The sequence below is a fragment of the Schistosoma haematobium genome, chromosome ZW (assembly GCF_000699445.3).
Source record: "Schistosoma haematobium chromosome ZW, whole genome shotgun sequence".
Lineage (NCBI taxonomy): Eukaryota > Metazoa > Platyhelminthes > Trematoda > Strigeidida > Schistosomatidae > Schistosoma > Schistosoma haematobium.
The window spans coordinates 77,931,034-77,948,434 of NC_067195.1; the positions used below are offsets into that span (position 1 = coordinate 77,931,034).

Sequence of the window (17,401 nt, forward strand, 5' to 3'; positions counted from 1 at the left end):
GCTTTAATTGAGTCATGATTTCAACTATTGAAATCGTATAAACACTTTTAAAACCTTAAAGGGATAGTTAGATCAAAAAAAAGAATATACACGAAGTTGTCTATTATAACGTTTCTAGCATATGTAAGCAACAGATATTTAAAAGGTTAAATTATGTTTATATAGCCTTAAATAATCATTCAATTGTATGGTAGTTCCTCAATGAGTATAAATTAGAGGAATAGTTTATTTCAAATTTCAGCAGTTTAAAAAAACCTTAAAAGAAAAGAGTATTTGAGCAAGCAATTGTTCCCAATAACTTCATCATCGAGTTTTATAAGTAAGTAATAATTTATTCTGAAAAAAAATAATAATTACAGAATTCACGCCAGTTTACAGGCATGATCAATTTGATATAAATAATAACATTAGATGTGCAGAACAAACATGTGATAAAAGAAAGTTTTAAGTATACTAGTTCAGTAGTTGTTTAAGTAGTATATATTACAGCGATCCTATGCATCAGCGGGGAATTTTTAATATTTCCTAAATGGACAGCCTGTTGATTTATTAACGGAGTAATTAAGATCAATTCGTGTGCCAGATCGAATTAATGATAATTATCTACAACTAGAGAAATTAAAACGAAAACAGAGAGCACGGAACAACAAAAAAGTAATTACCAAAATATATCAATCCGGTCTACCTAAATGCGTGTGTCATGTGTGTCATGTGACACAGTTATTCAAAATAGTTAAAGTTGCTAGGGGCGGTGTTGACATATTGACAGCAAGTGGGTGGTTTTACTAAGGGAATTCACTAATAAAGATGGCTAAACATTTAAGGTTCCTAAAATATCACTTGTGGAATGAGATACACTTAAAGGCGCTAGACCATTCAATGCATTTTCAGAGGAGCAGTATGCATCGATGCAGCGAACAAATAATGGGAGGGATTTTATCGTGCGGATAGATTGTGGTAGATTATTCCAGAGTCTATAAAATTTACAGGTGAAGTAATTCATATAAAGAGATGATTTAGAATGAGTTTGTTTCACTAGTGCCAAGGAATTACGGATGTCATAATGAGAGGTTTCTGCATATTGAATCGCGTGATCGGATGTAAACGATAGTTTATGAAGTAGTTTGAAGAAAAAGATAAGATTTAGTTTGAGTCTCCTCCTCCATAAAGGGTCTAGCCCAAGTTTATTACATCTAGAATTATAAGTTAAGGTACAATCAGCTCCAAGAATACGAAGTGTAAATCGTCTCTGTACTGATTCCAGCCTTAATTTATCCTTTATGAGCGCACTGCTAAGAATAAACGTGAAGTATTCCAGAAGAGGTCGAGCACAAACTTTGTACATTAGAATACGTGACTCAGTGTTGTAAAGATTTCGAGTTATGTAACCTATTAGACGTTGAGACTTAGAGGTCTGTTTTAATATATGTTCTGTAAACGACAGGTCTTGGGAATATCTAAGTCCTAAGTCTACTACTGTATGTAACCTAGGTAACACTTCTCCATTTATGGTAATGTCTAGGTTGAGTGATGTATTGCCGAAGCATATCCACCCACATTTAGCCATATTAAGCTCCAGTTGCCACTTTAAACACCACTGTGCTACCTTGTTAAGCTCCATGCTGATGCAATTCTGCATATTTTTCAGGTCATGTGGAGAAAATGAATATACTACTTTAAGATCATCTGCATATAGAAGGGGCTTACCGACACAAAAACTTTCACAAATATCATTGATAAATACTAAAAAGAGCAAAGGACCTAAGACACTACCTTGTATTACACCACTTCTAACAGGGACAGCGTTAGACAATGAAGAGTTAATTTTAACTATTTGATGTCGATTGCTGAGAAAGGAATCAAGCCAAGCAAGCAAAGGATTTTGAACCCCATAAGATGCGAGCTTACCTATAAGAAGTTGGTGGCTAACCATGTCAAAGGCTTTAGAAATGTCCAGATATAGCACTAAGACTAGATATCCTTGGCTACGTAGAGAATAGACTAAATTAAAGAAGTCAAAATGACATGTCATGCAAGAACGATTTTTAAGAAATCCATGTTGAGTATCATGGATAAATTTTCCAGCAAGTAAATAGTTGGAAAGTTCATCACTGATAATTTTTTCCATAATCCTAAAAATAACTGGAGTAATATTTATTGGCCGGTAATTGTTCATGTCAGTCTTATCTCCAGATTTGTAACGTGGTATGATGTACGCGGTTTTCCAACAATAAGGGTAAGAACCGGTTTCCATAGAGAGAGTAAACAGCTTTAGAAGAAGAAGTGGAATATCTGGACCACCATATTTGTAGAGAAATGATGAAATCCCGTCTACTCCATGACCTTTCGAAAGCTTAAGGGTATTTATAGCTTTATTAATTTTCATGCATGTGAAGGAGATAGATTTTATTGAGTTGCTAGTCACGCACATAACTCTTGAAGCATAGCTACTTATGTTTTCTACACTATTCGCGAATATACTACTGAAAAGGTCGGCCATGGTTTTAGAGTCGTATATAAAAGTGCTATTATGCTGGATGCACGGTATATCAACATTTCGAGTTGCTTTAGTGCGTTTATTGAAAAGGAGGGTTAAGTTTTGTACTTTCGAGTTAGTATTAAGGGCTAACAGCTCCTCATTAATGGCTTTTAACCTATGTTCCTCTTTAATTTGATTAAAAATTATTGTTATTTGTGCAACTGCTGTGAAGTCGTTTGACTTAAAATAACGATTCTGTAGGCGGTTTAGTTTATTACGATATTTAGCTGGTATATATAATTCGTAAGGTTTACTAAACCTATACGTTGTAAGAGGTACACTGGAATCTAAACAAGAGTTAATGATCAGATAGAATTCGTCGATAGCATCCATGAGACCATTACATGAAAAAAAGTTGTCCCAGTCTGAAAGTTTAATTAATGAATGCAGGAGGTCCCAGTCAGCATGCTTATAGTCATGCTTATAGATACACTTACTTTATTTACTTAATTACTCCTGTTACACTTCATGGAGGAGTATAGGTCAGTCATCAGCATTCTTTATCCAATTCTGTCCTAGACAATTTTCTCCACTTGTTTTTAGCTACTATTCATCCTTCTCATGTTTGCTTCCAATTATCTACCCAGTGTGTATTCTTCAACTTCCCTCTTTTTCGTCTCCCTTTACGATTCCAGGTAGTAAGCGCTTGCGTCGTGATGCAGTTTAGTGATTTCCGTAATGTATGTCCTATCCACCAACTTCATAGTCTCTTCCTAATTTCTTCCTCATCTAGAACTTGGTTTGTTATCTTCCACAGTAGGCTGTTGCTGATGGGTTCAGGTCAACAAGGGACATTGAGTATCTCGAGTGGACAACTATTTATAAATACTTGTATCTTTTTGTTGATGGCCTTAGTAGTTCTCCATGCTTTAGCTACATACAACGGAACTGTCTTGACGTTTGTATGGAAGATTGTGACTTTGATATTGGCTGACAGACAGTTATTTTGAGTTGCATACGTTCTTCAATCTACAGGTATAACTTCATAATGATTATGTTATTATCCAAAGTTCAAAATGATGACTACCTTAACAGTACCTCTCTTATTATATATGATATTCACATGACATTATTATTACTATAATTATTATACTGACTATAACTCGAAACGTTACAGCGAATCATTCTGATCTTTTTATAAATGACAAAAATTAAAGTATCTCTACCGTAATAGATTCCAGATTCTAACGTATAGGCATATTCAATTCACTATCATCCCTTCGTAAAATAACACAATAATTATAACCTTATAACTGTCTAGTTTGATTGATGAAGTTATTGAAGATAAACAAGTTTTCACTCAAATATTCTTTGTTTTTGAACATTACAAATTTCTCTATTTACTATATATTGTAATTATTATGTAATGTATTTGTTCATGATTATGTCATCTGTTAGACAAGTGGTTTGCTTCATTAATCAATCACCTTGATAACCATTATAATATAAATCTCAACACTGTTTGGAATCAAAAGGCAATGAGAAGCAGGTAATACAGTTAGTTTATTATCGGATAGCACAGATCATAAAGCTATAAGCACATCAAACGAATTTGAAACAGAGTGCTGAGTAAGTATATGCGAGCAATTACATAGGCAAATTTATAGTCAAATTACATAAGGGCACAGCAAGGCTAAGTTACGGCTAATAATAGGATTTGAGTATATATATATATATATATATATATATATATATATATATATATATATATATATATATATATATTGGGAGGAGGATAAATCATCGAGTGATAGTCAGGCGATCAACATTTGAGCTAGAGTCTGTCATGTACCCTAATGATCATAACTGTATAAAGAAATACGCGAATTGTTCCTGTCCGAATACCATTGTCTGTTAAGTAAGTTAATAAAAGGGTTTAACCGAAATTTTAACCATAATCAGAATTGATTATCAGATAGTTCCCATGCCTTCATAAAGATTTATTATTAGTCAACAGGAGAAAACTTCCTCTTTGAATGTTTTTTTGATACATTAAATTCAATTTATAATTCATGTAAATTTCGACAGTTGAGATCGTGAGTCAGTTGAAGCTAGACAACCATGGAAGACCTGTAGGCACTGGACGGCCGTTTCGTCTTATTGTGGGACTCTTCAGCAGTGCGCATCCACGATCCCGCCTCGCGAGATTCAAACCCAGGACCTATCAATTTCGCGCCAGGCGCTTAACCAACTCACGATCTCAACTGTTGAAATTACTACAATCTCCACCAAACCCCTTCTGATACTAATTCATGTAAACTTGATCCATTACTTTCTTCCCCAATATAGGAGGCATATACTGATGAAAATTCAATGTTACATATTAGAGATTCTATAGAAAGTAAATTGTATACAGTTGAATTACCGAACTTACGAAAACTAAATAATAACAATAATGATGAACAATTAATTTGCTTTAATTTTGGAAGAATGGCAACTTCCTGTCGTGAAAATGGTTACAGTATCAATGTGAGTATTTCTTCTTTTATAAATTAATTGTTTACTGTATATTAGTCAATATTATTGACACTTTAGTCTTGCAAGTCCTTCTTCTTCTCCTTCTTCCTCGTCTTCCTCTACTTCGTCTTCTTCTTATTAATATTATTGTTATTATTATTATCATTATTATTAATAATAGTGGTTTGATTCAATATTATATTCTCGGTACAACATAGAATTTCAGTAGTTGAGATCATGACTCAATTGAAGCTAAACCACCATGGAAAACCTGAAAGCACTGGAAAACCATTTTATCCTATTGTGGGACTCGTCAGCAGTGCGCACCCATGATCCCGCATCGAGAGATTAAAACCTAGGACCTATCGGTCTCGTGCACCAGTGCCTAACCTCTAGACCACTGAGCCATTCGGCATCCAACTTCAAGCAATTCACGAAATTGAGCTACAAATTCACCATTATCATCAGTGAGTTACTATCTCACAACAAACCTGTTTGAACTCCACTAGTCACTGATTCTCACTAGAATTCCAGGAATTACCTCTTGAAACCAGTCACTAGTGAGCATATGTTGATTAATATTAGAAGACGTTTTGTGGATATTATAGTAATTTCAATAGTTGAGATCATGAGTCAATCGATGTTAGACCACCATGGAAAACTTGGAAGAACTGGACGGCCAATTAGATGTTAACAGTTCAGAAATCGAAATCTGAATAATTGTCATTCTTATCGATGAATAATGTAAACAACCACGATGTCTCTGATGATACCTTTTTATGTTTAGGGGTTGTGAAGATTGTTAAGTTTTTCATTGAAATCATGAGTCAATTGAAGCTAGACCACCATGGAAAACCTGGAAGCACTGTACGGCCATTTCATCCTAGTATGGGACCCCTCAGCAGTGCACATCCACGATCCCCCACCCCGCGAGATTCGAGCCCAGGACCTGTGAGTCTCGCGCCAGACACTTAACCAACTAGACACCCGAGCCGGACGGCATCCAATGCTGTTAAGGCCTAACCTCAACCAATCCACGAAATTGCACGACCATCTTCCATTGTAATGAGGAAGACACCTGTTTCTACTTGATACGGATTAGCTCCACTGGTCACGGCTACTTCTATTTCTTCCAGGTTTTCCATGGTGGTCTAGCTTCAATTGACTCGTGATTTCAATCATATACATTTTTTGTAAGTTTTACAGCGAAAGGTTGTAAACTTTTCACAAATGCACGTGAATAGGTTATACGATACACTGACATAATGATCTTTTAAAACAAACAATGAACCAGAAAACTTGTTGAAATAGAAACAGGTAGCTCAGATAATCAACCAAGCCGCTCAGGTATGTTTCTTTTATTTGAGGCTACTATGGTTAAGCATAAATCTAGCTGATTATTTTCGTAGCTCGATCTGATATAGACATAAACGAATATGCATGGAAGATAATATATTTTGATATACATAAATAACTTTGAAAACTATTCAACATTTGGGGAAAACTTTGTTTATTCCAATGAAAAATATTTATCAGAATAATAATATTTTTCATAGATAGACAAAGGAGAAATCATAATCTATTGACATACAATTACAATCAGACCGATAAACATGTAAAGTACAAGTACACCTCATGTAAACAACTGAATGATGTTACATCGATAAAGTTACTCAATTCTATCAGACTTCATATCGATGTGATTTATGTGAGAACGACAAAGATTTCTGTTATGTCGGAAGTGAATTCAGCCACAATATGACAACACAACTGTACCACAATACAGAAACTGTGTGTATTGTTTGGAGGAAATCAACATCTCACATAGAATGAGAATAGTCAGGAAGTGATATATTGAGTGTGTGTGTGTGTGTGTGGATGAAACGGAGACTGGAGATGTGGTGGAGTGAAAATGATGTTGGTGAGCCCGACTAATTTTTGAAGTGAATTAATACAAGTCGAATGTTGATGGTGGAGTGAGTTTGTTTTGATTATAACTGGTGATTGAAATTTTTAGTACTGATGATGTGATGATGATGATGATGATGATGATGATGATGATGATGATGATGATGATGATGATGATGATGATGATGATGATGATGATGATGATGATGATGATGATGATGATGATGATGATGATGATGATGATGATGATGATGATGATGATGATGATGATGATGATGATGATGATGATGATGATGATGATGATGATGATGATGATGATGATGATGATGATGATGATGATGATGATGATGATGATGATGATGATGATGATGATGATGATGATGATGATGATGATGATGATGATGATGATGATGATGATGATGATGATGATGATGATGATGATGATGATGATGATGATGATGATGATGATGATGATGATGATGATGATGATGATGATGATGATGATGATGATGATGATGATGATGATGATGATGATGATGATGATGATGATGATGATGATGATGATGATGATGATGATGATGATGATGATGATGATGATGATGATGATGATGATGATGATGATGATGATGATGATGATGATGATGATGATGATGATGATGATGATGATGATGATGATGATGATGATGATGATGATGATGATGATGATGATGATGATGATGAATGGTGTGTTTGTCGAACTCAACTGTAGAATCCTATTCATCAATGAATTAGACATTTTGAGTGATAATGTTCTGTACTAGGTTATGACTAGATGGTTCGATTTGATGATGTGAGACATGCTATCGACGTAATGATGCTTGATTTGTAACAGTGGTGTTGAGTTTGTGAATGAATTTATCAGCGCTTAGGAATTAGGATATAAAATGTTAGTATGGACTGAGGAGCGTATGACAACTGTTGAAGTACTGTGTAATTTATGACTGGACTGAAGGTAGTCAGCAGAATTCAGTGAATATGACAATTTGGTCAATAGGAAGGTGCGAGTCTGTCTTTGAGTTTAAGAGTTCAACAGAATGTGTTGTAATCCGGTTCTGCTTTTTCCTCTTGATGTAATCTGTGACGATGTAATATTTAATGTGTCCATATTCTCTGAAGACATTAGATTGGTAGTATCGGATGCTATTTCATGCCCACACAGTTTATTCCATCTTCTGAACAAGACAATTTATTCATTCTTCTTGAGTCACATTTTGACCTTGTTGATTATTCGCTTATCAACCTTGAGTGTTTTTTATGTAAGGATTTGTGTCCATTCATTATCATACTCAAAACATGTCTGTAACTTATTATTGTCTGATAATAAATATCGATTCAGGCTTGATTTAACCGAGTCGCATCGCTCGCTTTCTCCATTGCTCGTCATTTAGTAACGCTGCTCTCTCCTCTCTTCGCTTCATTAGCTCCATCTCCCTGATTGTCTGTTCACATCAACGATTGTACGAAATACACGCATTCAAACATCATTATTAATTCCGTTATTCACTAACGTGAGTCTAGTCAATAATTATATGCGAGGATTGGCAACATGAAAATTTCGATAATAATCACAAACGATCCAATTGGAGTCAGATATTCCAGGGCTACTAAAGACTTTCATGGTAAGAAATGAGGATTTCCAATTGGAAATTTTGTCAACATATTAAAGTCTGTTAACTTGTAATATCTTTCAAATACCTGTCCTTTTATTCCATTGGTACCGTGACTGAGAATAGTTCACAAGATTATACTCAGGGTAAACTTTAACTTCTAAATATAGTTACTCAGTTATGTATTGGATAAATGAGTAGTTCAGTTATTACAATTGTTAATCAATCTATCCAATGTTTACTTTTTATTTCCACTCAGAATCAAACAACTCATCTATTCTTATTTCATAGTATATATGATCATTTCAATAGACATGATGTAATTTATCAAATGTGGTTACATCGAATGGGATTGGCTTCAATGATTTCATTGAACAATTTAGAAATGAGACGTATTCCACACAAGAAGATTTTATTACAATTAATTAAAGGGTCATTATACACTGATTTGAAAATAACTGAAGATATTAAAATATTCTCAATTCATGTTCATAAAGTGAGTATATTTACATGATTCATTATACTTTATCAATGTCATTTACTACTTATATTCGAATAAGTAATACATTTCTGATCATTCTAATGTAAGACTATTTGGAGGTATCAATTATGAAAGTTATATTGGAATTAATTGATTAACAATAGAAAATCATTGAAAAAATGTCAGTTGATGAGGTTAAGGAATTTTTTGAGCATCAATGTAAGCTATTTGAAAACACATATTTCCAGCTAATAGATAAAGTAACTTTCATATTTGCTCAGTCGTTTTTATTTATTTTATTTTAACACATAGATATTGGTACAAGGAGGCACCAAATACATATGCGCCACACAAATCTCACTCGATATGTGTGAGGGCTGTGATACTGTCCGGGTGCTCAAACCGAACCAGGTGGTTTTCTTAGGGGGCCACACCCAGAGCCTTCGACCTGAAGGTCTGGTCCACAAGGCAGTGGAGCAACTTAAGGAGATGAATTCCCATGGTAGCCGGTGACCAACGATTGGTTCATACGTCATTTGTTCTTTCAGGATCCTGGAGCCCATGTGCACCATCGGTCTGGAATCCGGTTAAAGCGCCGGACATTCGCTTTTCGTCTTCTCATTTTCGTGAACAACACCCCCGCCACGAGAAGGCAGTGAGTAGGGCTTCCCTGACAGAGGCTATATACGTGTGGCCATGTGAGACCATTTCGAGAGGGAGAGCGGACTCTACTCACTCTCGGCCGTACCAGGGAATTCGGAGGCGATTCATCAAACAATGTCGATATGATACTGAAATCATTGATTGATTTTATTTGTGATCTCGGAAGTGGAATTTTTTCCCCATCAAAATGTAGCAGTAGAGTTTCAATACATTCGGAATTATGAGTAATAAATGGTGCGCATACCACAATATATTAACCTATACAGCTGATTTCGGAACTTAATATATCATGTATCATTCCCATTGGTCAATTTGGTAGATAATGTGTCTGAGTGGCTTAGTGGACAACGTTTATGAATATCAACATTGAAATGAAGACTATTCAGACAAGATGAGGATCCTAGACTCTACTGATAGATAGATGTTCGTTATCATTTAACTTAGAATGCCTATGTTTGACTTTAATTATCATTTAAACTTTTTAATTTAGGTTGAAATACCTGCAGTGGAAACAACGTACTGGTGCAAAACTATTGAATTGCCCTATTTCTCAGAACCACAGCACATAGTCAGGGTAAATTTATTTTAAGAACGATTGTTAAGATCATTTAAATACCTTTTATTTTTCAACCAGAAAATACATATGGATTGATAATAAATCACTTGGATGGTTAATACCGGTTCATACACTCACCTTACATGCATATATACATTTTATCTGATGAGCATTGTTATTGTTTGATTGAAATAGATAGATCAAGGATAGATCTACAATCATTGTAGATCTGAAATTCTAAATCATAACCAATTAGCTGCCACTTGAGATTAGAATAGATAGACTACAAAAGAAATATCATCGTATTCCGAAAGCACTAAGTATCATTCAGAGAACACTAAATTACTATTTTAGTGTGATTTTAAAATTTATACTAGTGTCCACATTCGAAATTATCTGTGAAATACAATAAAAGACCAATAAATCACCTGGTGAATGAGTTCTGGAAAGAAATTTATTTTTTGAATAACTGAAGGTTACTCATTGTTCCGATGTCCTAAAATTCACTAAGACGGCTATCAAGTTCACAGAACAACAGGTCTTAATTAAGAGATGAGAGTAAATAATAAAACTTATCTTCAAGTTGGTCGCGTTCAGAAATTTAATAAATATCTATCAAAGTTGACAAAAGCCGAGCAAAATACCACAAAATATTGAGAAATCCATATTAATTGGTCATATATTAAAGAAATTAGTTTAACTAGGCTAACACAATAAGCAATGATGTCATAACGGGTCATTTAGATGAATATTAACCAATCATTCTTTAAATCATGGACTGACCAATGTGAGAGCACCAGTGAAACCTGAAAGCACTGGGCTCTCATTTCGTTCTAGTATAGAGCTTTCGAGCTATGCGCATCCATGATCCCACATGCGGGATTCAAACCCAGGACCTTTAGTCTCGTGAGAACGCTTAATCTCTAATCCGCATGTCTGGGAACAAACAGTGTCTTACCATAACCAATCCATGATATTGCGCGACCATCTTCCATTGTGTTCAGTGGGTAACTACCTTACGCAACACACAGTTTACTCCACTGGTCACGGCTTCTCACTAGAACTTCGAGAATTGCCTTTCAAAGCTCATTATTAATGAGCTTATCTTAATTTTCATTTCGAAGTTGTGGAGATTGTGGAATTTTATTAACATCATGGGCTGATCAATGTTAAGCTAACATTGAAGAGTCACATACTAGAACGAAATGGCCATCCAGTGCTCCCAGGTTTTTAATACTAATCTGACATTGATTGGCTCATGATTCAACTATCCCCATAACCCAAAAATGAACATTCGTTTTTTACTCCTAAAAATATCAATTATCTTTAGTTTTCAATAACAAAACCTCAATTTTTCTTTTATAAATCAAGTATGAAAATGACATACCAGAAGCAAGTCAAGGACTTATTCATCATATGGAAATTTTTCGTTGTCCTGGACATATTAAACGTTACTATGATGCACCATGTAATTCAGAAACAAAACCAGAAGATTTGAAAGAATGTAGAGAAGTAATAGCAGCTTGGGCAATGGGATCAACAGTAAGTTCACTTTGATGGAATATGTAAATGAGTAATACGTTAGTAACTAACTCACTGAACATAATTATAATTTATTAAATCAATGCATAATAGCCAAAAATTAAAGGAAACAATGCTTTGATAAATAGTACAGGATAAAATCTACTTTCAGTTCAGCACTAATTTTCAATACTACGATTGTTTATTGGCTACTCGATATCTTCTGTTTAAAATTCCAGCATGGATCCAAAAAGATTGCATTGCAATCGGTTGGTAATACAACAGTTATGTACATCACTACTGTTCATTTATATACAAATACAACTTGATCCTTTCACATTACATATGTCACATTTTTCACTCATTAACACACACAAATACACAAGCATGTCTCATATAAATCACTTTGACCGAAGTGGTATGACACTGACTTCGTCAAACCTACTTTTTAGTTGATTGTACTAAATATTTTTCCCTTTGTACTGAAGAAGTGGCTAACACTTATTGGGATATTACAAATAAATTATTTTTATTAGTGACAATCTACCCAATGGAGTTCAACCGGATCAGTTGTGAAAGAGTAACTCACTGATGACAATCATGGATGCGTCGCTCAATTTAGTGGATTAGTTGAAGTTAAACATCAACACCACTGGATGCTGTCCAGCTCAGTGGTCTGGAGGTTAAGCGCTCTCGTGCGAGACTGATAGATCCTGGGTTTTAATCTTGCAATGCGGGATCGTGGGTGCGCACTGCTGGAATGAAACGGCCGTCCAGTTCTTCCATGTTTTCCATGGTGATCTAGCTTCAATTGACTCATGGATTCAACTACTAAATTAATATAATATCCACAAAAACCCCTCTCTGGTTATTTAACATTATCAAGTTAAACCTTAATAATGATAACCATGTTCTTTTAATTGTAATAAGTTGGTCTCTAATTATGTTTTAACATACCCAGAACTCAACTTGTATTTATCAGGTTTGTAAAATTATCACTCTATTGTGATTAGGTAAGGTACACTAACTGTTGTATCAATACAAAGCAAACTGAACACCAACTATATCCTAACTGAAAGCTTATTAGATCATTAAATGTACATACACTTTCCACAGCTGGTCGTTAAGTAAAGTATCTTATTCATTAACTATAAGTTTCCGTAGACTTTTTACATCTTTCTGTCTACCGTTAGTCTATCCAAATGGTAAACAAGTCCATTAGTGTATCGGCACCTCATCCATAAAACCTTATATACTAAATATTGTTTACATTCTTATTTTGTTAAAATAAGTCATTCTTCTTTTAAAGTATAAATTAATAATGATTACAAAACGTTACTAGGGATTAACTTTTCCAGAAGAAGCTGGGATTCCTATTGGGGGTTTACGTGGCAAAGAATATGCAGTAATCGAAATACATTATAATAATCCAAAAATTATATCAGGTGAGTTCAATTAATCAATAATCTGAATTTCAATTGACTTAAAATTGATTGAGTAATATGGGTAAGTTAAGCAACAGATTGTGACCATGAGATGGTGGAGAAGATTCGTAGCTCAGGTGGATGATTTTGATGGAGTTTTGTTCTTTGAGCTGGATGGTTTGGTCGTGGAGATTTCATCGTTCGTCTGATCGAGATTATCAGCATAAACTTCAGGTAGAAGTGAATTTTATGCTGATGATGCTAAGCAGAATAACGACGGAAGCTCTACGACCAAACCATCCAGCTTAGAGAACAAAACTCCATCAAGATTTTGACCAGTTCTTTGATATTAAATATCAATTTGAGTCAGAATGTTCACGATGAATTAAAATAATGAACAATATTAGAGGTGGACAAAATAATAATTACTGAACCTCAATCGGCTCAGAAATAAGATAAATATGATTTGTTTTAAGGAAACATGGTAAAAACATACTTCATCAAATATGTTGTATAATGGTTATATTTGGTTTTCGTTCGCTGATTTATGCTCTGTTTAGTGTAATAACTGTGTTATCAGTATGGGGTTGTGAAGATTATTAAGGTTTTGTTGAGATAGTGAATCGATTGATGTTAGACCACCATTGAAAACCTGGAAGCACTGGACGGTCATTTCGTCCTGTTATGGGACTCTTACGCAGTGCGCATCCACGATCCCGCTCGTGAAATTCGAACCCAGGACCTTGAGGTTAGCGAGCGAACACTTAACCTGTAGACCACTGAGCAGTACAGCATCCAACGGTGCTAATGTCTGTGTTATTTATGTCCATGGACTAAAATATATGTGAAGCATACAATGTGAATAATCTTGTAAACTGCAACTTATTTTGTATAAATCGTATTCTCTCATTTTTTATTAGTCTGTAATTCTGTCAAAATCAATCTGAACCATTCAAATAACGTTTATAATAATGAAGTTTCCCCTCACTTTCTATAATTCTAACAACCACTGCGAAATTTTGACTTGTCGATTGAAGTTGACAATTTTCGTCATAAACTGAAGTGAATTATTAAACTGCATTTGAGTATTTCAAAATCACTGCACAACTAACTGTGTATTGACATTGTCAATCCCTTACCCAACCATGAAGTAAAGTGCTCACTAAATAGTTGGCTTAGTTATCTGGTTGTTCGACCGATGTATGTTCTCCAGAATGAGCAGCTAAAATCGTAAATACAAATGGTTGTGACAAAACCAGGTAACATCTCGTCTAGTTGAGGAACCACCGTAAGTCGCTTAAAACATTTAAGACAGAGAGTAGCTACATAGAATGCTCTCTTCACTGCTCTTATCAATCTATCCAGTAGTACATTGTTAGTTATATCTCCGATAAATGCAAAAATGGTTAGAATTAGAAATTAGGCTTACCTTGAAAAAATTACAAATTATGTTTCAAATGGTTTTGTTTTCTTTTCAAGTTCTCATTCTATTTGACATACTTATCACTTTTTAAATGTTCCTTTAAGAACCGGTTACATTTGTTCCTATTCTTTTTTAATTTCGCCATATTCATCAACAGTAAAATGTTTTAAGAACTAATTATAGGAAAGTTTTATTAACTCCGAATAATGTATAACCCATTACTTATTTAATTACTTACACCTGTTACCCCTCGTAAAGGAGCATAGGCCTCTATACATCATCATATTTCGAATTTTCACCAGAAATTTATGAGTCCTTATTTAAAATCTGAAGAAATACTAAAGCCATCAACAAAAAGATACAAGTATTTATAAATAGTTGTCCACTCGAGATACTCAATGTCCCTTGTTGACCTGAAACCATCAGCATCAGCCTACTGTGGAAGATAACAAACCAAGTTCTAGATGAGGAAGAAATTAGGAAGAGACTATGAAGTTGGTGGATAAGACATACATTACGGAAATCACCAAACTGCATCACGACGCAAGCGCTTACTACCTGGAATCGTGGACGGAAACGGAGTAGTAGAAGACCAAATAAAACACAATGCGTCCAGAATTGGAAGTAGACATGAAAAGGATGAATAGTAGTTGGAAAGAAGTGGAAAGGATTGTCGAGTATAGAGTTGGATAAAGGATGCTGATGACTGACCTATTCTCCTTCATGAGGGGTAACAGGAGTAAGTAATTTAAACTTTGATTAATTAACTGTTATATTAGCATTCAGACAACAGTTTTATATTGTCTCTTTATTTTTAGGTATCATAGATAATAGCGGATTTCGTTTATACATAACCAATCAGTTAAGAAAGTATGATGTTGGCATAATGGAACTTGGATTAGTCTACACACCGAACAATTTCATTCCATATAACCAGTCAAAATTTATTCTTGCTGGATATTGTGATTCTCAATGTACTGATATAGTAAGATGTATAATATTTAATAATAATTATTTTTTCGTGGAGTTTTTTTCTCTGAACTGGATGGTTTGGTCGTGGAGATTTCATCGTTACTCTGAACGACATTATCAACACAAACTTCAGTTAGAAGTGAAGTGTTCGAATTTCTCTACATGTGGTTCATAGTTTGTCTTGTACACCTCGATGTTGATTGGATCTTTTTGATCTTAAGCATGTCATTGTTTACTTCTTTATTTTGGTTCTATCTCCCATTGGTTTGATTTTTGTTCCTATGTTTGTACATAATTTTCCTTATTGTCTGATAAATTGGATCGATTTCAATGTGTTTGTTAATTGCTGATTGACCTGAATGCCAAGCTTCTAAAAATTCTCTGGTGTTTTAGGCATTTCCTCTATCCAAGATTTCCACATTTTTCCAGTCGAATGTGTATCCTCAATTGTCCATGTGCATTGATATGTCATGGTGTGCGACTGCTAATTGATGTTCATGCAGGCGAAGATGAAGAGGGTGTTCGCTTTGTCCAATGTAGTGTTTTCGGATAAAGTGGACGCCCTTACTGAATGTTATTGTACTTTTAGGATATTAATTAAATTTCTATTTCTTATCAATAGTTCCTAATTATAAAACAAAATTCATATACTGATCTTTACAGGGTAATTGTCTATTTATACTTCCTTACAGAGATCTACATATTTACATTCTACATACATACATTCGAACTTTTGAATTAAATTGTTAGACTGATAGTAGTCGAGATATCATTGTAGGAAACTATGCGGGAACTAGACAGTTGTTTATTTGTGATTTGAGATTCTTTAAGTAGTGAACAGTTGTGAATCAATGTAAATATCAAATGAATATCAACTTGTATTATCAATAGACTGAAGTCGAATTATCAAGTATTTAGCTTTAATTCAATAGTACGAAAGTAATGAGTTGTAACTGTTGTTCCCTGTAGTCAGTCCACCTTCAAATTGAATTAATTTCCGAAAAAACTTTACCGTGCTAATATATATTAGATTAGACTTGGGCCATTCTTGAAAATGAAGCCTTTTACATACCGTGAAACATTCAATAAGATTCAAATTTAAGATTTTACAGTTGGAGATATTTAACAAGAATTAGTGCATACATATTTCACATATTTTTTGTTTTAACGGCAAACTTTTGGGAAGACCCAGAATATCCGCTATGTTCGAAGCGATTACGAGTTCACTTAGTCTACGAACAGAACAAAGACTTGTGACAAAAGACCAATAAACTAGCTATTCCGATGCGTCCCAGCTCCACTGATTAGAGAGAGAAGTAGAAGTCCGAACGGGGAAGCATATTCCGCAAAAAGCCAGAACCACGAATGATAACAACAGACATAAATCAAACGTATATATACAGCATAAAACTGTCCTTGGGAAGCGTTACAAAATAGCATATTAAAATATACAACGGACCAATTGCGTTAAAGATTCTTCCAAGTGGGAAATACGACATGAAGGCGAAAAGAGCGCTTTTGGCGCGAAAACAAAATTACTGTATTTACCAAGTGAGTTCTGGGGATCTAACATCCCCAACAGTATCCCACGAAAAAAAGCCAGAAGGGCCCGGAAAGCGCCGAGAAACATTTTATCCAATCCGACCCGAAATTCGATACTGTTCTAGTTGTATTACAATTAAAATCACTTATCTTAGACTACTTCCAATGATGAACTAAAAACTATTGATCTGTATAATGTATAGCAGTAACATTTAACCACTGAAACAATATACAGTGATTAGAGTTTGACGATTTCCGTCGGCGAGACT

The 17,401-nt window shown here is 34.6% G+C and overlaps 1 protein-coding gene across 1 annotated transcript in view; it reads left to right on the forward strand.

Annotated features, from left to right (window-relative positions):
* MS3_00004449 (uncharacterized protein) overlaps window positions 1-17,401 on the forward strand; it is a 30,122-nt gene that overhangs the window by 3,400 nt on the left and 9,321 nt on the right. The window contains exons 2-7 of the mRNA XM_051212369.1: window positions 4,829-5,008; window positions 8,810-9,046; window positions 10,185-10,268; window positions 11,622-11,792; window positions 13,114-13,216; window positions 15,437-15,603. Coding sequence (XP_051072548.1) covers window positions 4,829-5,008; window positions 8,810-9,046; window positions 10,185-10,268; window positions 11,622-11,792; window positions 13,114-13,216; window positions 15,437-15,603 — 942 coding nt within the window. The remainder of the gene's footprint in view (window positions 1-4,828; window positions 5,009-8,809; window positions 9,047-10,184; window positions 10,269-11,621; window positions 11,793-13,113; window positions 13,217-15,436; window positions 15,604-17,401) is intronic.